General features: G+C 51.9%; 1 protein-coding gene across 2 annotated transcripts in view; it reads right to left on the bottom strand.

Moving 5' to 3' along the window:
* Cpne5 (copine 5) overlaps positions 1–21,604 on the bottom strand; it is an 82,640-nt gene that overhangs the window by 46,378 nt on the left and 14,658 nt on the right. For both annotated transcript variants that reach the window (XM_038342913.1, XM_038342914.1), the window contains exon 4: positions 1,310–1,413. In XM_038342913.1, coding sequence (XP_038198841.1) covers positions 1,310–1,413 — 104 coding nt within the window. The remainder of the gene's footprint in view (positions 1–1,309; positions 1,414–21,604) is intronic.

The following is a 21,604-nucleotide window of genomic DNA, read 5'->3' as shown; positions in this document are numbered from 1 at the left end:
AGGATTTATGCATTTCCCAGCCAGTGAGATGACTTGGCAATTAGGGATGCTTTCAGCCAAGCCTGATGATCTGAGTTCAATCCCCGAGACCCACACCTCTCACAAGCTGCCCTTTGGCCTTCACACCCCACCACGGCACACACATAGACTCACACGAACAAACAAACAAACATGATTCATTTTTAAAGATTTGTGTGTTTCCCTGCACACGCGTTCTACCTCACTAAGAATGGGAAATGACACAAGTGAACCTGTATCCTGGCTGGGTCACAGGTGGCTAAGTCACCCTCTCCATCACTGCCAGTTGCCTGTCTTCCCAGCCTCAGCGTGGTCTGTCTGGGAGCCCTGTACTCAGACCTTCTCCTTACCCGGGCCTGGTCACGACCTCCACCCGAGTGGGCTGCGAGCTGCTCCTGCAGCCGAGCTGGTCCCCTCTCCTGGAGCCAGCTGAGCTGCAGCCTCCTCTCCAAGGATCTTGTTTGCAGCATTTCCTCCAGCAGCCTCCCCTGCTTTAGGCTCAGATGCACGCACCTGCTGAGGGCTGGGGATCAGCACCCCACTGTCTTGAACTGTCTCGAGTAGTTTGCCTCTCCAGACTGTCACCAAACTTCTTTGTCACGTCATGGGCCATGTTTGTTCACACTTCTCTGCCTTTCTCTTCTTCCTACGCTAGCTTCCAAGTTTTTACCTCCCTCAGCTCACCCCATATTTTTGCCAGAATCCCCCAGGAATCTTTCTTTCCACTCGGTTCTTCTCCAGGACACTGCCCTTTGCGACCCTGCCCCTCTCCCTCACAGCCCCTGGAAATGACACAAACTCCCTGCCTGGTTTCCAAGGGGGAAAGTCCTCCTGATGGCCCTGTCCCTCTTTCTGGGGAAACACAGATACCAGAACCCGACTTGTCTCATGACTCGGGGAGACTAGACACACCTCCCAACATGGGGAGAGGCCAGCAGGTACCCTGGACGCCAGGGAACAAAAGTCAACCAGGTGGAGGCCTGAATTGCCTCCATGGATGCTCCCAGAGTAAGGCAATTCACCTGGTTCCAACACACCCACACGCACGCACGCACGCACGCACGCATGCACACGCGCGCGCACATAAATGAAAAAATGCTGGATAAGATCTGGCACCCCCTTTTCCACACCCTAGCAAGACTGGAGGTAGATTTCACCTGCCACTTTTATCTTCCCGACTTCCCAGAATATCCTTGCTTTTCCACCTGTATCCTGTCACCCCCAGGCCCTAGTCCCAAGGACTCTATCCCCTCCCCTAGCCCCTCCAGCATGAGCCCCACCTTCCACTCACAGGTCAAAACGGAGGTTCTGCTTCTCCTCAAAGAAGTAATCCACAATGAACTTGCGCACGAAGTCTGGGTTGAGCGTGTTATCAATGACCTCGGTGCGTCCAAACTGCAAGACAAGAAGGCGCTGGTGTAACAGGGCCAGTGCGGCTCCAGCCCACGGCACTAGGCTGCAGGCATTGGGTGCTGCCTCCTGCAAACAGGGCTACATCTCTTCACACTGCCTCTCCTCCCCCACTCCTCCCTCCCTCTCCAGGCATGAGCTCCAGGCATCTCTTGCATGGTAAATAGTATCAGACCCGAGTGGCCCTGTGTTCTGGTTTTGCCCTTAGCCCAGGCCATGGGCTCCTGGCCTGGACTCCCCTCACTACCAGGTAGGTTGTCCTAGTCAGGGCTGCTACTTCTGTGATGAGAACCATGACCGAAAGCAACTTGGGGAGAAAAGGACTTTTTCAGCTTATACTTCCACATTATAGTTCATCATTGAAGGGAGTCAGGGCAGGAACTGATGCAGAGGCCATGGAAGGAGCTGCTTATTGGGTTGATCAGCTTTCTCTTCTCCTCTTCTCTTCTCTTCTCTTCTCTTCTCATCTCTTCTTCTCTCTCTCTCTCTCTCCCCCCTCTCTCTCTCTCTCTCTCTCTCTCTCTCTCTCTCTCTCTCTCTCTCTCCCACCTGTCCCTCCCTCCTTCCCTCCTCCTCCTTCTCTCTCTTCTTTCTTTTCTTGTCTTTTTTGGGTGGGGCGGGGGACAGGGTTTCTCTGTGTAGCCATGGCAGTCCTGTAACTTGTTCTGTAGCGCAGGCTGGCCTCAAACCCAGAGATTCACCTGTCTCTGTCTCTCTAATGTTGAGATTAAAAGTCTGGGCCACTACTGCTCAGCCCCCAGTCTGTTTTCTTTTTCTTTTTTTTCTTTTTGGTTTTTCGAGACAGGGTTTCTCTGTGCCTTTGGAGCCTGTCCTGGAACTAGCTCTGTAGACCAGGCTGGTCTCGAACTCACAGAGATCCACCTGCCTCTGCCTCCCGAGTGCTGAGATTAAAGGCGTGCACCACCATCGCCCGGCCCAGTCTGTTTTCTTATAGAACCCAGGCTCACCAGCCCAGGGATGGCACCACCCACAATGGGCTAGCTGATCTTATGGGGGCATTTTCTCAACTGAAGCTCCTTCCTCTCTGATGATGATGTCTTGTGTCAAGATGACATAAAACTCATCAGCACACAGGTCCTCCAATCCCTCAAGGCCCACTGTGGATACGATTCTCCTAGGGAACCTTCTAGATATTTTCATCCTAAGTTTACTTCTCTGAGTCACCGCTGAACATGTATCAACCCTGTAACCACGGTTGCCTCTGACAGGCTCCACAATTAGGGGTTTACTTTTTCAGTTTGTGTGTGACATGGTCCCATGTACCCCAGGTTAGTCTCAAAGTCTCTAAGGAGCTGATGCTCTACCTTGAACTCCTGCTTCTACTGCCCAACACCTGGGCTATGTGTAGATGATTGACACCCCTCCTGCAGTCACAAGAGACTTGATGGTGGGAGGCAGCCTCCTTGAGGATCCATCCCCTCCTATTCCCACCTTGGAGTGTGGGCTGGACCTCACACACATCCCTGTTTGTTTATTTTGAGACAGGGCTCACTAGATAGCCTGGGTTAGTCTCAAGGCGTTGCATTCCTGACACACCTGCCTCTGCCCTAAACGCTGGGATTACAGGTGTGTGCCTCGTGACCCAGTTTAACAACACACACCTGGTAAGCAAAAGGCACACAAGTCAATCATGGGACTTGCATCTTGGAGGCTCCTGCTGTCTTGCTCACATTCGTAAAGTTAGCAGCTACTGGAGACTCAGTGCCTTCCCACCTTGGCCCTGCCAACCCCAGCTTCACAGCCCTTCTCCTGGCCCCACCTCCTCTGCAAGCCTCAAGCATTCTCAGCTCCTATGGGCTCCTCCACACGGGCTGATCCCTGAGGCTTGAGAGCATGGTTCTCCATCTTGCTCCCTTGCCACCACTGCCTGGAAATTACTCACGGAGTTTCTCTCTACCCTACAGGGCCATGAACATACACCATGCCCCAGACAACCTGTGAATACTTTGTGCCCTAGTCCTATGCAATGTCTTGTGGCAGGCTTCCCTCTCTTAGAGATGAGAAGCCCAGAGAAGCCAAGCAACTTGTCCAGGAGCACACAGTCAAGACTCGCTGACCCAAAGGCACAAGTCAGGTTATGAGTTCTATGCCACGAGGTGCCACGGGTATGTGGAGATGAGACCTACGCTAAGACTGGCTCATGGCAAACACTCTGGAGTGGCCAGGGAGGAGCTGAATGAGGGCAGTGTAGCCGAAGCCTTCTCGGGAACTGTGAGGTCCTGGCAGAGGGTGGAGGCTGCCTTGCCTCCTGCACATTCCCTGCCTTATCTAAGCCCTTTCTGTATTCCACAAAGGTTGCTTTTGCAGAGCTGTGGGTCGGCCCAGGGCCTTGCCCATGCTAGGCAAGTGCTCTACCACGGAGCCAAGAGTTACACCCAGGCTCTAAACAGCTTTGGAGACCTTAGCATAGGCAGACATGGCACTTAGTACTGAGGTACAGGAGCAGAACATGAGAGCCATACTGGAAGATTCTCTATTGCACTCAGAGTCACTGAACAATACCTATGACATGGTGCAGTCACAGCAACTAAAGCACCTAAGCTGGGGTGCAATGTTTGGAATCCTAGCACTCAGGAGGTAGAAATGGGGGATCTGAAGTCCAAAGTTCTTTAGCTACAGTAAACTTGAGAATAGCCTGCACTATTGTCTTTACAGCCCCCACCTGGTCTTTTTTTAAAAAAAGTGTATGTGGGTGGGGATAGGTGTAGGCAGACTGATGGTTTAGTGGTTATGAGTACTAGCTGCATAATCCTGAGGTCAGATCCCAGCAACCACATAACAAGCTGGGCATTGCCCACATGCCTATAAAGCCCAGATCCAAGGTGGGGCAGAGGGAGGAAGATCGCTGTGGCTTGCTGGCTTCTAGCGTAGCCCCAGGTTCAGGGAGAGATCCTGACTCACAGGAATAAGTGGAGGCTGACAGAGGAGGCCATCTGATGCCCTCTTCTGAACTCTGTGCCTGTGCACAGGCACACGTACATGTACACACTCACAAATACTTGTAAAAAGAATGGAATGAAATACAGAGCACCAGCTCAGGACCCTGAGCTCCAGTGCAGGACCCCTGAGCCCCAGTGCAGGACCCTGAGCTCCAATGCAGGACCCTGAGCCCCAGTTCAGGACCCTGAGCTCCAGTGCAGGACCCTGAGCTCCAGTGCAGGACCCAGAGATCCAGTGCAGGACCCTGAGCTCCAGTGTAGGACCCTGTGCACCAGTGCACGACCCAGGGCTCTAGTGCAGGACTCTGAGCTCCAGTGCAGGACCCAGGGCTCCAGTGCAGGACCCTGAGCTCCAGCGCAGGACCTCATCTCTTACAGTGTCTTTTCTGCCCTACAGACCAGTGAGCTCAGTGCCCAGTGTGACTGGTTACACCCAGCAGACCTAGACAAGTGAGCTTGAGGAACGCAGTGCAGTTCGTTCCTCCCAGGCCTGCGTGGACACACCTAAACTACCCATGTACTAATTCAGACTCACCATGCACCTAGCCATGTGTTGTTTTCACTGTCTCGTGGGGCTGTGCAGTTTTGTCCCTGTGCTCATTTCATTCTGTGTGAGAATCAGATTTTTTTTTTAATCCTGCTTTAACAGGTGCTTAAAAAAATACCCACGCTCAGCCCCGCCACAGGACAATTAAAGTCGAATCGAAGAGCGTGGGGCCCAAACAGCTGCGTCTGGGAGGGTCTCTAGACACCGCTAGCAAGCCCATGGGGTTGAGAGCTAATGAATGAGGACAGTGGGAGGGAGGAGGAAAACTAACATTTACTGAGCCTCTACTGAATGTTCTGTAGATCAAGTGGCTCATTAAGCTATCTCATTTAATTCTTGTAAAAATCCTGAGGGTTATTACCCGTTTTACAAGCGCAGAAACAAATCAGCAAGGTTAAGTAAGCTGCCCACGGCTGCACAGCAAGGAACTCCAAAGCCCATTATATTTTTTACTTCGTCAGACTGCTGGGCACCATCTGAACTGATGAAAATCAGACACTAAGAATGGCCCCGCTGTGTGCGAGCAATGGGGGGCGGTGGGGGCACTCCAGGTTCAATAAAACTGGCCTCCTATTTCTCCTCTGAATTCCATAACCACCTCTCAAAGATGGCACCCGCTGCAAAGGATTGCCCACATGTTCCCGCCCCTTCCACGCAAACCTCCTGTCTTCAGACAAAAGGAAAATTTCTCCTAATGGCTTCCTTGCAGGAGGCCTGCAGGTAAACACTTAGGGTTTAGAGACTTCTCTGGGAAGGCCAGACACCCTTCCGCTCTCTTTCACCGCATCTAGCCTGAAGCATCCTCCCCGCGGGGCTGGCAGAGCCCCCTTCTCCAGCACAGGCCCCACGGAACACCCCCTACCCCCCATGCGACTCCCACTCCCCACCCCCCATCAGGGAGGATGACAGCAGCTGCTTTGAAAATGGCACTTGAAGCTTCGACACAGGGGATTCCCTGGAGACCAGTTCACTGCCAGAGAAGGAGATGGGGTTCCCCTGGAAACAGGATGGGAGGGGGCTCCGAAGGTCCCTGGAATATGGAGGGGCTTGAAGGATTTCTAGGACTCAGATGTAATTAATATATGCACACCCCAACTGTGAAATCAACAGCCAGGGGCTGCTTAGGAAGCTTTCCGGCGTTCATTAGCTGGACTAATAACAGAGACGGGTGTGAGTGCTGAAACTCAGATTTTTCAAAATCGAAGAGGCCACCGGAGTCTCCATCGGGCTCAACGGATACTCCTGCTAATGAAAGCAGGAATATAACCAAACTGACGATAGTGGGGGGGGGGGGGGGGGAGTCGACCTGGGTGCTGTATTTCACACAGATCTGCTGAGGTCTCTAGGCAGAAAGGCCTTACGGAGACCGAGACAGAGCCTGCCTATGTTCTAACTGCTGTGTGCATCCCATCTCGGGGGAGCAGGGGAGGAGGGCAGGCCCCTCACCAGCTGTGGGCATCCATCCCATCATGGGTGAGCAGGGGAGGAGGGTAGGCCCCTCACCAGCCTGGAGTCCAGAGCCTGGACACCTTCTTGTCCATCCCTCTGGTCAATTCTGAACCACTGCTTGGCCCAAGCTCTGAGCTCGGAGGACCAGGGAGAAAGCATGAACATCCTGAACCCTGAACAAGCCCCAGGCAAGCACAGGGTCTGAATGAACTAAGGCTGTGTAAAGCCAGGAAACCAGTACACAGCATACATAGATGCAGGAGACTTATTGAACCTTCCAGGGCATTCTGAGCTGGATGAGCAATGGACCCGGAACAGCGGGGTGGCAGGGGGAGGCTCCCTGACCTCAGGACTGGGACACCTCCTATGGGAGGAAAGAATAAAAAGCACAAACCAGAAGGAGCTTGGAAAGGAGCGCATTTGCCCTCTGAATAGCTTCGTCCCTAGCAACAAACCCAGCGAAGCTTTTCGAGGAAGCCGCTCCCGAGGGTTCAGATGACTAAGCTCCGCGAACATCAATTAAGCGGCATTAACTGCAGATCATCCAGTCCACTGAGACCCTCAAAGGGAGGCAAACCTTGAAACTTCTTCAGGGACTGAATTAAGTGGCTCCCAGGGGCTCTGCCACACACAAGAACTGACATTTCTGGGGACAGATGAGTCCCCGTGCTCAGGTGTCCTCAGAACATGTCAGAACAGGGTGTGGGGTGTGTGAACCCTGGTCAGCCTTCTATGCTCACTGAAGGACAAGGGCCTGGCCTGATACAGAGGTGACAGGCTGTCCTGTGGCTGCTGCCAGCTGGGTTTGGCTATGGAAGACCCCGGTTAAAACAGGCAGATAGGCACTAGAAGGGCTCTTCTCAGTCCAACATCTCCAAGGCACACACACCGTCCCCTCTACCCAGGTACAGCAGAGCCTTCGCTGCCCCTGCAGGCTGCTGGGAGCAGCTCCCCACTGCTGCTTGTCCCATTACAACACATCTTTAATCACACCCAAGTCTTTGAAAGAAACCCCTTATGAAAACCTCAGCAGACATCAGAGGCAAATTCCCTCCTGCTGGGATGCCAACACAGATTTTCTCTCTCACAAACATAATCTCCAGCCCACAGGTCCTGACCCTCACTCCGTTCTGCTCAAATCCACTGTGACAACATTTCTGTCACCTAAGAAATGGGCAAAAGCCCTCGAGATGGCTAGCTGAGAAAGGCGCTTGCTACCAAGCCGGATGACCTCAGTTTGATCCCAGGACACACAGGATAAAAGAGAACTGACCCCTTACGGCTGTCCTCTGACCGCTACAAGCTCCCTATGGCATACACACCCTGCCATACACACACACACACACACACACACACACACACACACACAAAGTAAATGTAATATTTTTTATATTTTTTTTAAGAAATGTGGAGGGGGGCTAGGCATAGTGGCACATGCCTTTAATCCCAGCAGCATGCAGGAGGCAGAAACAGGTGGATCTCTGTGAGTCTGAGTCAGTATGGTCTATATAGAGTTCCAGGACAGCCAGGACTACATAGTAAGTACCTGTCTCAAAAAATAAAATAAGAAAGAAAACAAACAACCCTTGCTTGCACTGACTTCAGCAACCTTCTGGAAGAGGATTTCAGTGCTATTGTCCCATCTAAGGGCTTCCATAGGGACAATGAGGGGCCAGCCTCCCCTACTTTGTGGGAAGTGACCCTGCTGGGGCCATTCACATGAGTGCTGGAGCGAGGGCTTGTGGGAAGGGGAGGTGATCCACTCGGGGTCAAAGGTCGAAACCACTCTCCTGGGTCTGAGTGGGTCTGGGATTCTGCAGCAGAGTGCAGGAGTCTGTGGGCTCACGCCTGGATCATCTGGGGAGGAGAGCCGTGGTTTTGATGGGGCTCTTAAACAGAACAAGGTGTGCACAGAGCTCCACCTCTGCCTGCCAAAGCAGATCCCATGACCACAGCATAGCAAAGCCATTCACAGCAGAGTCTGGGGCCACTCTTCCAGGGCTCATACTCCTGCCTGGGGGACCGTGGCTATGTCTCTTCACCTCTCTGTGTCTCAGTCTTTCTTCTCTTCTGTGCCCATGTTATGGAGGCTTGGGTGACTTACAGAGACTCTTGGGACTTAGGCATACTCTCTACATAGAGTATGGCCAGTCACCCAAAGGAAATGTCTCCCATGTCCCTGCACCTTCTCCTCAGGTGTCCCCAGGTCTGATCAATTGACTTCTTTCCTCTAACTCAGAAGCCTATCCTTCATACACAGGGCTCCCCTGTGCTGGGGGCCACTGAGAGCCCTTTTCTGACGGGACAGGGCTGAGGGGGCTATGAGGTGGGTGCTTTCTCCTAGAAGCCTGTTTCATAACGAATCAGGTCCTTCTCTTCCCTAAGGTCCTCCCCACAGTGACTGGTCCCTAGTGCCCCAGCTCTGCATGAGGCCAGGAGCCCACAGGAAAACACACTCTGACCTAGTCCCTACACACACACACACACACATGCGCACACATGCACACGTGCACACATGCACACAGACTGCATGGCCCGACAGGCAACACACACAGGAACCTGCTTTGTTGCTTCCAGGTTTCTAGAATCTGGGTCCCTTTCTCCTCTCAACCACCTGGCAGGTGCAGCAACAGAAGGCAGCTCAAGGATGTTGCTAGCCTGGCATAATGCTCCCTAAAATGCCCACAACCCAAGGATGTAGGGAGCAAGAGTCAGAACAGCACAGTGGGATGGCCAGGCCATGGGCCTAGACCAGGATGTCCTCAGGGGTTTGTAGGCACACCCCTTTAAAAAATTTATTTATTCAGTATGTTGACAGCATTCTGCCCGTATGCATGCTTGCAGACCAGAAGAGGGCACCAGATCTCACTATAGATGGTTGTGAGCCACCATATGGTTGCTGGGAATTGAACTCAGGACCTTTGAAAGAGCAGTGCTCTTAACCACTGAGCCATCTCTCCAGACTGCTTTAAAAACAAACAAAACTGTGAACAACAGAGGGTGTTCCCTGTGGCTCTGGAAGAAGGTGGAGGGATATTCAGGAAGGCTGCCTGATGGCTGTGCTGAGTTCCCAATACTGACAACGTGCAGGCTGGGCATGTGCCTGCAATCCCAGATCCCTATCCTCCTGTAGATGAGGAGCAGGATTCAAGGTCTGTTTAAGCTACTTAACAAGTTCCAGTCCAGCCTGGGCTACAGAGACTTTATCTCAAACATCACACCCTTCACAGCCTGCCTGCTCTCACTGTCAAACCCATTCCTTCTGGCGTTAGGGCCCAGCTCTTTGGGATTCTCGCATAATCTGAAGATCAGATGAGACATCCAGCCTCATGAGCCAAACAACTCATGGACTCTAAGAACCGGGCGGTGGTGTAACACACCTTTAATCCCAGCACTCAGGAGGCAGAGGCAGACGGATCTCTGTGAGTTCGAAGCCAGCCTGGTCTACAAGAGCTAGTTCCAGGACAGGCTCTGTGGCGGCCGCACTTACATTTTGCCATTACAAGATGGCGCCGAGGGCTAAAGTAAACAAGTATGTGGCGCGAACTTTTCGCGCCACATCTGCCTAGCAACAGGTTTCCACCAATCCTTTTCTGCCACGTCACCTAATCAGTAGACACGCCCCATCCTCCTCTATATAAGCCGCCACCCAGCCCGGCTCGGGGCCCCCTGCTTCCAGCTCTCCCTCAACCAAGCAGCGCTTCATTAAAGTGTGATCAGAGAAGAATCCTGTGTCGGTGGTGATCTTTCCCTGCTGGTCAGGGCTCGCTCGCCGCAAGGCTCCAAAGCTACAGAGAAACCCTGTGTTGAAAAACAACAACAACAACAAAACAAAAAACAAAAGAACTTTCTGGGGCTTATTTTATATTATGCATAATATATAATATACAATCATTATATATTTATTCATTCTATAAGATATAAGAGCTGTGTAGCCCTACTGTGTGCTAGACACTAGACTTTTCTCATGTATTGACTTAGTCTTATAACTATTTTATGAGGTGGTAGCATTGAGATCCCTGTTTTACAGACAAGTAAACAGAAAAAAGGTTCAGAGAGACTGGGGGGTTCCTGAGGTCACATAGCTACTGGGCTATAAAGACAGAACTGAAACCCCGGCAGGGTGGTTTCAAATCAAGAAGGAACTGATATGATCACAAATCAATAGGGGCTGGTGGATTGGCTTAGAAGGTAAATCGCATGCCACACAAGCGTGAGGCCCTGAGTATGAATTCTCAGAACCCATATAAAGCTCACATCTCTAAGTGAGTCCTATGGCAATAAGGGGAGACAGGGGAAGCCTGGAAGGTTCGGGCCTTCTAGCCTGGTGTGCACAGCAGTGAACAGAAAAAAAAGATCCTGTCTCAAGCAAGATGGGAGGCAAGGACTCCTTGATTGGCTTCTGGCCTCTATGTGCACACTGCAATGCACACAGCCTGCACTTACACATGCACACACGCATGCACACACGTGCATGCACACACATGCACTCATATACACACTGAAGTCTCCTGTGGTTGACTGACAGGTTGACCCTAGGGTCTAAAGACTTGATAGTTGGAAGAGACCAAGTCCTTTCAATTAACCAAATGAGAAAGCAGAGGGTAACCGGCCTGGGCAGTCTGGCCAAGGTCACACAGCTAATTAGAAAATGGTCCAAATGGGGCCAGGGTGTTGTGGGATGTTTGTGAGCTCTGTGAAGATGCCCTGCTGTGATTGGTGGTGGTGGTGGGGGAAGCTGAATGGCCAATAGCTAGGCAGGAGAGTATAGGAGGGACTTCAGGGCAGAGAACTCTGGGGGAGAAAGGTGGAGTTACCAGCCAGGCACGGAGGAAGCAGGATGGGCAATACTGAGATGAGGTAATGAGCCTCATGGAAGGATGTAGATTTTAAAATATGGGTTAATTTAAGTTATAAGAACTAGTTAGAAACAAGCCTAAGCTAAGGTCAAGCTTTCAAAATTAATTAGTCTCTGTGTCTTTATTTGTGAGCTGGAGGCCCAAACAAAATCTGACAGCACCCGGGTAGGCCAGCTTCCAGCCCAAGCAGCTGCCAACAACACCCTCTCTCCATCAAATCTTCCTCTTCTCCAACTTCGTCTTGTGACTTCTCTTGTCTTCAAACACTTCTCCACAACCATGATGTCACTTAGTTCCCCCAGTAACCCCAGGAAGACACGCTATGGTCTCCATTTTACATAGAGGGTGAGGAGTGCCCAGAGGCTGCAGGAAACCCAGCAGGCAAGAGAAGAGGTAAATCTCCACAGCCCCCTGCCTCGGTCGGTAGTGAGTGAGCAGCTCTTTGCAAGCCTGAACATAAAGTCACTCCTCCCCAGGAGACAACACTTGCCTCACACACTGTAGCTGGGAGGGAGCTTCTGAGGTCCCCAGCTGTAGAGGCCTTGGTGACTGGGGACAGGAGACCAGGAGCTGACTGACTATCTTCCATCCCAAGCTCCCCTGCAATTTTCATATGGCTCCTAAATTGGGGGTTTGAAAGCCTGGCTGCTGAGCCCAGCCCTGACTGATCATGAATCACGTTCACCAGGATTAAAATTAGAGGCCAAGAAAGAGCCATGGCTGCCTCAGAGAGTAGGAAAGGAAGAGGTGTTGTCCAAGGCTGGGAGCTGGGCCTCACTGTGGACCCAACAGCTGACTACCTGGGAGGATGGAGGGACCTGAGGATCTGGCTCTGTTCAGGCCTGCTGTTCTGAGTCTGGAAAGCTCTTTGTGAATGGAATCCCCAGCAGAAGTCGTGTGGGGCAGGGGCTCAGGGCCTCCCACACAGGACCCTATTCTGTTTGGGCATCAAGGTGTGGAAGATGGGGTGGGGGTGCATGATTGGGATACTTGCCTGAGCGAGGAGGCTCAAGGCCTTCCTGCCTCTGGAGCAGGATGGAGAAGGTGCCTAGCTGGGGATGTAAAATTCTAAGCTGCTTATAACGAAAGACTTCCTGCCAAAAGAACAAACCTCAGCTTCTAATCAGCCATTGTTCTATATAATCTGTTAAATGGTCCCAGGTCCCTGAGGGGAGCAGCCATTTGCCAATGAACTTGGCTGCCAAGCCACCAGCAAGTCAGTCTCTCCCACACTGCTCCACCCTCCTTGGCCTTGCCAGGCTGTTGGAATGGGTGAGGGCAAGCAAGCCCAGAGGAAGGTTCCAGGGCCACGGTCCTCCAGCTCACCCCTAATTCCTACCTGCTATCAGTGTCTCTCAGCGGAAGAACCACCGCCGGCTCTGTGTGCACCCGGAGAACCTTCCAGAACGAACTCATCTAATGCTCCGAACCACTGGTGAGCCAAGACCTGCCCGAATTCTCCCAGGTAGACAGGTGGAAACTGGTCTGGCATCTGACTTTGGAACCACTCTGGCAATAGCTCCACAGCTGTAAATGGCAGCTGGAAGCTAACGCCTCAGAGGACTTAGGCGCACCAGGGAACCAGGCCTAAAACCTCCAGGCTACCAAAAACACACGTTCCTTTCTGCAGATGAGGGCTTGGATACCACCCAGAAATAATGTCTGCTCTCAGGTTGAAGGAGGGCAGGAGTCCCCCCCACACACACAGCAAAACCCACTTTGAAACTCAGTGGCCTGGGCAGGGATCTGGGCTCAGAAGAACAATCTAGTCAAGTTGCTGGATGGAACAAGCGTCCGGCGAGCCTCACGTTTCCTCCTCTGTGGTGCAGGGAGAGTCAAGGGAGTAGAGACACTATGGCTATGGAGCATGCGCGAGGGTGCGGCCATGCTATGGAGCATGCGCAGTGGTGCAGACATGTCAGTCGTCCCTGCTTAAGGGAAGGAAGGGAATAGAGGACACAGGCCTGAGTACAAACAGGCACTGTACCATGGATCCTGCCATTTAATCCAAAGTCTAAGGGAGCTAGCACCAGGATTCCATTCTAGTAACGACAAAAACGAAGGCAAGTGACCCATGACAGTGCCTTGTCAGGTCAAAACAGGTTTGTGTGTGTGTTTTTTTTTAACTATTACATTCATGTATTTAGTGTGTGGAGAGTTGTGTGTGCCATGATGCATGTAGAGGTCAGAGGTCAGTTATATAATAATTTAGTATTTAATAATATTTAATATTATTAATTCTATTGTTATTTATTACATAATTAAATGGTTTAATATTATGCGTTATTTAATAATATTTATTATTTAATAATACTGCAGGAGTCAGTTATTTCCTTCTACAGAGCAGGTCCCAGAGATGGCACTCAGGTGGTCAGGCACCTTCGTCCCTCCCCCAGCCATCGCACCGGCCCCAAGGGTTTAAAAGCAGAGTCCTAAGACTGTACGCGCAGGTGCTCGTCAATGTCAACGCCTGCCCTCTTCTGCAGCCTACCCTGTGTGACGTGGCCAAAGCCGACACTCCAGACATAAACCAGGCCGTGTCCCTCACCAGAGGCACTTCCGCAGCTGCTAATCCCACCGTGCTCCACTCGGGAGTTCCTTCCACAGCACACAGCCCCAGCGAGGACCAGCTCTCGTGACTCTGAAGACTGTACCCCTGACTCCATCACTGACGCCCCTCAGGCCACACTGGCCTTTGTTCCTTTCACAGTGGCAGAAGGATCGCAAGGATCCTTACTGTCCCCTCCCCCCCAGGCACCCGCTGTGCCACCTGGGATCTAACTTATGTCACCCAAGTTGGTTTGGTTGATGGGGGCCAGGTGCCCACCCTGGGCAATGGCACACATCAGCGATTTCAGGGCTTATCAGAATCACAACCTTAGGTTTTTATGTGTGCATGTGTGTGTTTGTGTTGGGTAGGTGCACACGTGTGTGGGTGCCCATGGAGACCGGGAGAGGGTGTCAGATATCCTGAGGCTAGAGTTATAGGCTGTTGTGAGCCCCTCAACTGTGGGTTTGGGGGATTGAACGCAGATCCTCCGGAAGAACGAAAAGCACTCTTAACTACTGAGCCATCTCTCCAACCCTAGGACATCAGTTTCTAATTTCCGAGTTCTCCTAAGCCCATTTTAGAGATGAGACTCGGGCAAGGTAAACGCCTTAGTCAGAATACTGGAGCTGAGTGGGGAACCAGGGTTCCGACATCAAATTCAGGGCCTCGTCTCACAAGGCTGGGACTCTTGACTAAATGAGACAACAGGATGGGTATAACAAAGTCATGTAGAATCTGGGTGGCTGGCGAGCCACCCAAAAGCCCACTAGAAAACGAGGGGCCCTGTGGGGAAGGTCTTTTTGAAAGAGTCACAGCAGCCGCTCCCTCATCACCCACACAGACAGTAACTGCGGCTTACCCAGGGCTGGGAAACCAGCCAAAACGTCGCCATACAACTGTAATGCATCATCACCCCGTGGACTCCAGCAAGGCACACGTGATGGAGATAAAATCACATGGCTAGGCTAAGGTGCTGAGGGACTCTGGTGAGAGACACAGGCGTTTCCAAACTCAAGACGAAGGAAGTGGAAAATACCTGACACCGAGGTCAGCTTGAGAGTGGGCAGCACCATCCCTGGCTCCGGGATGAGAGAATTTGGTAGGGCACTGAGCACGCATGCGTTCATGTCTCTCTGCTCTGGACTGGATGGGACCTGACCAGCTGTTGATCATGCCCGCCCCCCCATCCCTGTGACCTCCCTGCAGTGAGGGACTGTAACCTGGAGCTCAAACAACTCCCCCTCCCCTTTGTTTGGTTGACTGGGTTTTTTGGCTTTTCAAGACAGGGTTTCTCTTTGTAGCCTGTTCTGAAACTTGGGTCTGTAGACCAGGCTGGCCTCGAACTCACAGAGATCTGCCTGCCTCTGCCTCCCGAGGGCTGGGACTAAAGGCGTGTGCCACCACCTCCCCTCTTCTAAGTTGCTCTTTGCCAGGATATTGTTCACAGCCACAGAAATGAAAAAAAACAAAACTAGGACACCGTCTACGGCATCTGCGTTGCAGCAGCTTCCCAGACTAAACTGGTGCCCACCACGAAGCACGTGGCAGCATGGCCGTGTGAAGGCACATGTCTGACAGCCCCAGGAAGACCATTTCCTGCTGGTGGTAAGTGTTAACCGTCTGAGATTGCTCACTGAGCAGTGTTCTGGGAGAAGCTCTGAGTGGCTGTGGTGGCCTAGGCTGCATGCCCTACGGAGGGTAAGGTGGTGATTGGGCCATGCCACCCAAGGCTTTGTTTCCTATCTTTCCCTTTCCCTGGGGACCTCAGTTTGGACAGGTAGCTGGTGAGGGAGGGGCAGGATCCCCTGCCCACTTTCAAGTTCAAGGGCCCTGTGATGCCATTCTCAAATGATTCGTTCTGAGATTCTACCCCACTGGCCACCTGAGGACTCTCAGGAGGCCCAGGCAGCGCTTGATGCAGATAGTGCTCGATTTCCTAGGCTAAAATTACATCTTAGAGTCAATTTTCATAAAATGTGGTGACAGATTTAGGTGCTGAGAAGATGGGGCTTTCTCAGAAGGCACAAAAATGACCCAAATGGTTACAATCAGATGAAAGCTGACAGACAGATGTGAGCACAGCCTCCTCCTTTCCAGGACTGGCCACTGGTGACAGGGGCTATGGGCATAACCTCCTCCTTCCCAGGATGTGCTGTTGGTGACAGGGGCTGTGAGCACAGCCTCCTCCTTCCCAGGACAGGGGTTGGTGGGCAGGTTCAAGATGAGGCTCCCCCTTGACTCTCCTGGCCTCAGTAGGCTCAGCTCACATCCACTGTTCAGAGATTGGCTTGTCCCCTCAGGGCAATAAACCTGCAAGTGCAGTGGCCAAGCTGGCCTCTGCCTACTGGAAAGTGCCACCCCCTTCCTAGGGCAGTATGGGTACAGGGATTTTCACTGTAGAGTAACACAGGGAACCTAGCAAGCAGGGCCCGGATAACCCCAGATGTTTGAGCACATCTTCCCTTCCCTAGAGAAAGTGAGAAGCCCGGGCTCTCCTACCCTTCCCCATGAGTTTGCTGTTAGCCCTAACCACCCTTTATAAATAGATGATCCCCTCTGATTCTGAGGGACCCTCCTATCCTGCATCTGAAGATCCCAGCCACCCTCAGACGGACAGTCAAGAGCTGCCTTCATCTTGAAGCTGTTCGCATCTTGAAGCCTCCTGCCCTATATGCCATCTGCCTATGCTCTGTGCCGGGCCATATCTGGGCCCCTTTGTCCACACGGCTCTGTGGCTGAGGAGGTGGACCAACTAGATGGCACCAGTGCCCAAAATGGGACGTGAGCTAGAAGCCAGAGAGAGTGAGGTGGCCTGTGTTGACTGTGCCCCTCCATGGGGTTCCCATTCTGGTGAGCAGTTCCCTGGGGCCCTAGAACCACCCCCTCACACTGCCTGGCCTGGACCAGTCACAGTGACCAACCACTGCCATTCCTGTGACTGCCCCACTCCCCTTAACCCACGACTACAGATCAAACCCTGATGTCCCCCTAAGGCCTATGTGTTGGAGGCTTTGTCTCCAGGGCCGTTGGAGGTAGTGGGACCTTTGGGAGATGGGGCCTGTAGGGTCTCATGCCACTGGCGGCTGCTCCTGAGGGGGCTGTGGGACCCCTGTTTCCCCTTCCCTATGGTTAGATGTGAGAGGTTTTACTCCACTGTATGTACTCGCCACATGGCAATCAGTGGGGCCAGCCAAGCCTTTAACCCAGCACCCGGCAGGCAGAGCTAGGCAGATCTCTGTGAGTTCGAGACTGGCCTGGTCACAGCAAAATTTAGGCCAGTCAAGGCTACGGAGAGACTGTCTGAAAAAAACCAAAACAACTGTGACCTAGAACAGAGCTCTTTATGAGCTAATGACCCCAATTGTTTGTCAGAGCAATGGAAAGCTGGCTAATGGCACTCATTCACCCCTCCTTTAAAACCACAGATGATTTTTGTGGTGTGTGTGCACCTCTGTGAGTTTATGTATACTCCATGCGTACAGGAGCCCACAGTCGCTGAAGGAGAGCATTGGGCTCCCCCATAAGTGAAGAAAGAAGTGATTGTGGGTGCCATCTGGGTGCTGAGAACTGAACCTCTTCGAGAGCATCCTGTGCCATCTCTTCAGCCCTCCACCCAGGTCACGTTCCCCCAAGGACACGAGGGTGGCCCTGTTCCTTCAGCTCATCTTCTTGCCTCCTCTGCAACCATTTTCACTACTGTGTGCCTGTGCTATATCCCTGATGTCCATGAACTCCAGTGAGCCTCAAAAATCTAAGTATGCTCGCCCACTGACTGAGCAGGGTAAAGCACACCAACACCACAGCCTACAACCAGCCAAGAGGTGGGACCAGACGATGCCAAAGGCTGGTTCAAAGGTAGAACCATGAGGCTTGGACATTAGATTCATGTGTGTCTTATGGTGTCTAAACACATCCAAACACGGGACTCACTGGGTAAAGGCACTTGCCACCAAGCCTGACCACCTAAGTTCGATCCCTGATACCTACATGGTGAAAGGAGAACCAATTCAAAGTAGCCCTCTGACTTCCATGTGCCATGGTGTGTGCATACCGACACACATGTGCCATGGTGTGCATACCGAAACACGTGTGCCATGGTGTGTGCATACCGACACACGTGTGCCATGGTGTGTGCATGCCCACACACGTGTGCCATGGTGTGTGCATACCAACACACGTGTGCCATGGTGTGTGCATGCCAACACACATGTGCCATGGTGTGGGCATACCGACACATGTGTGCCATGGTGTGTGCATACCCACACACGTGTGCCATGGTCTGTGTATACCCACACACATGAATAAATAACCATAATTTTAAAAGAATTTTTAAAAATCCAAATAGGGCCAGTAAGATGGCTCATCCGGTGAAGGAGCCTGCCAGCAAGTCTAAGCAGGGCTCGAGCCACGGGACACATGCCACCCAACCCAAATAAATATAATCTTGTTTGTTTTTTGACACAGGGGTCTAGGATGTAGCCCTGGCTGTCCTGGAAACTTGCTATGCAGACCAGGCTAGCGTGCACACACACACACACTGCAAACACCCAGGTCTGCACTCACGCTTGCTCTGTCGTACCCCCACCTTTCCCGCTCCCTACCCTGTGGTACCTTGCCAACACCTCACATAAGTGCTGCACATTGTAGATGTTGACTAACCGGGAGAGCCACCAGCAAGACCCGCGCTCAGGTGATGTTCCATGGTGAGTGCCATGTGTCAGGCACCAGGGATCTTTACCGCTGACAGTCTGTTTTCCATCCCAGGCCATATTCTCACCTCTGTGTGAGAATTCACTCCAGGTGCCACCGCCCCAAAGGCCGGGAACGCTGAGCAAAGCTCAGGTGTGTCCACACCCTACCCTGCATGTGCGTTTTGACCAAGGTTGGGTGTAACAAAGAAGCTTGGACAATAGGAGGCCCTAGACTGAACGGTGACAGTTTTCAATTATGGAATGTAATTAACAGTTCGCCAGGCAGTGCCCTTCGGAAAAGGTCCTTCCAGACCTGCTCTAATGAATCACCAAGCCACGGGTGTATGCCTGGTGCTCAAGCCGGGAAGCTCGGCCAAAGGCCTCCAAAGTAATTAGTCCACTTAAGCAGACTAAACGGTTCTCTAGCAATCTGGTTTATGCTTCAATGGATTTCAAGCCTTAGAAAATGAAGTCATATCGGCCCGGACTCAGTGGAAGGAGTTCCATTCCTCAGATTCAATCCACACCCTCTGTCTTTGCTTCCACTAAGCCTGGCGACTCAGCCTGGGTCCTGCTCTTCCCAAGACCTTTCTGAGGGGACATGTTGGGGCTTTTGGAGACAGCAGGCAGTCTCTGTGCAAAGCCCCCCTGTATCTCCCTCCCAGGAGTTGATGGAGGGGAATGAAGAGATGCCAAAAAGGCTGCAAAGGCCACGGCCTCAGCGACCCTTTCCTGTCCTGTTCATTAGCTTAAACAGCAGAAGGAGTAGCCAGACCTTTAGCTGCGGACAGTCACAAGAAGTCAGCTTCAGCAAAGAGGCCAAAGAAACTGCATGTTCCCACCATGGAAGGAAACAATTCTCCCTTCCACCCCTGGCTTCTGCCCTGTCCTTTCAAGAATCAGGAGGGACAGCTTTTGTGTCAAACGAGGAAGACAGGTGCTCCTAGGGGCACTAGCCTCCACCATCAGATTTTCCCCCCACCCCAACTCATTCTTCTCTGCTGGGAGCTCAGTGGGGGGCAAGGAGGCAGAGGTGGGGGGGAAAAGCAGCAGCCGCCATTTCTTATCGGCCTGCCTTGGTCCAAATCCCATTCCTAAGCTGTCCGTTCCTTTAGCAGCATGTCTGAGGTGCCTGCTGTGTGCTGGGTACTGTTCTAGGCCTCAAAATGGAACAGTAGGCGAAGAGCTCGGAAATCCCCTGCTCTGAAGAGCTGACATGTGGCAAGGTAAATACTGACACCAGAGTCTGGTTGAAGGTAAAAGGTGATCAAGGAGACCAAAAAGGAGGGGGGCGGGATGTGGGATGTATGGGGGAGACTGAGACCCGGAAAAACTTTATGATGGGAGGCACAGGTGTCAGGATCTGAAGAACTCATGGGGTGTAAGAAAAGAGCGTGGCTGGGTAGCACGTGCAAAGGCCCCCAGGAAGGAGGAGTTCAGGTGCGCTGGACAGGGTGGTAGGGAGATGGAGAGAACAGGTAATAGGAGGGGAGGTCGGCCATCCAGGTAAGGGATGTCAGAATGCGTGAGCCTGGCGGGCCCTGGAAGGCCCAGAGTCTGGTCTACTTGCAGCTGCTGGACAACTTTGGGCACAGAAAGGATAGAATGTGACGAGCTTGCAGCAGCACCCTGCCAGCAGCTGCATGGGCAAAAACAGAGGGATCTAGACCTCCTGCACCTCCTGAAGTCACTGTGGCTCAAGAAGCCCTTTCCGCTACGCCTCCATGACCGGGGACAGAGGCATATAGAGCAGAGCAGGATCTGAGCACCGGAAACCGGCCCAGGCTGGAAAAGCGTGGCTTGCAATGGGGTGTAGAAGCCAGGCTGATCCAAGCAGAAGAGAGCCGGGGAAGATTTCTGAGTAGGGAATCCCCTCACGGAAGCTATGCTCACATTAGCCAGAGTCTGCTGGGGAGACGCAGGGCGAACAAGGGAGCCCTGCCCCAGGCACCAAGGGGAGCAGTGTGAGCCTTGGTTCCTCCCTTTGTACCTGGGGGCATCCCTGAGGACAGGCTATGTCTCCTCACTTTGGGGGACCTTGAGAACAGGACCACTGTGATGACCAATTTTTTATCATCTTGATTGGGTTAAGAAGAGCCTAGGAGAACAGCGAAGTGCAGCCCTGGGTGCCTGTGAGGTTCATTTCTAGAGGCGTAATTAGATGGCTTAATCACTGATGGAGTCAAACTTTGAAGAGACTCCTAGCAGGAGGTGGAACTGTGGAACGTGGGTCCTGGCTGGAGGAAGAGGTCACTGGAGGGCATGCTCTTGGGGGCTATATTGTTTTAAATTTTTTTAAATATTTATTGGGGTGTTTTTTGAGACAGGGTTTCTCTGTTTATGCTGTGGAATGTTACTTTAACAATGTAAAGGTGTGCTGCATTTGTTTATGCTGCATTTGTTTAACAATGTAAGAATGTGTTTAATGATGAAAAGATGTGTTAGCCAGGCTGTGGTGACGAACACCTTTAATCCCAGCACTTGGGAGGCAGAGACCTCTGTGAGTTCAAGGTCAGCTTGCAGAGCAAGTTCTGAGACAGGCTCCATAGCTACTGAGAAACCCTGTCTTGAAAAAACAAAAAGGTTGCATTTGCTTCACCTTGCCTGCCTAAGGCACCTGGTTGGACTAATAAAAAGCTGAACAGTCCATAGATAGGGCAAGAAAGGATAGGCAGGGCTGGCTGGCTGGCTGGCAGGCAGGGAGAATAAGGAGGAAGAGAAATCTAGGAACGAAGAGGAATAACAGGGAAAGGGAGACACCTGGGGTAAGATGCCAGCCAGTCATCAGACAGACACTAGAAACAGTGAATATAAAATATACAGAAGGAGGGGGCCGGAGAGATGGTTCAGCGGTTAAGAGCACTGATTCTTCTTCCAGAGGTCCTGAGTTCAATTCCCAGCAACCACATGGTGGTTCACAACCATCTATAATGAAATCTGGTTGCCCTCTTCTGGGGTGCAGGTACACATGCAGGCAGAATACTGTATATATAATAAATAAATAAATAACCTTTAAAAAATATATACAGAAGGAAAGAAAAGTAAAAAGCCCAAAGCAAAAGGTAGATTTAAAAAAAGGTTGATTTAAGTTAAAAGAGCTAGGCAGAAATGAGCCTAAG

This window comes from Arvicola amphibius, chromosome 9, assembly GCF_903992535.2.
Source record: "Arvicola amphibius chromosome 9, mArvAmp1.2, whole genome shotgun sequence".
Taxonomy (NCBI): Eukaryota; Metazoa; Chordata; class Mammalia; order Rodentia; family Cricetidae; genus Arvicola; species Arvicola amphibius.
Note: the sequence above shows the minus strand (reverse complement) of the source record. Positions and strands in the feature narration are given on the sequence as shown.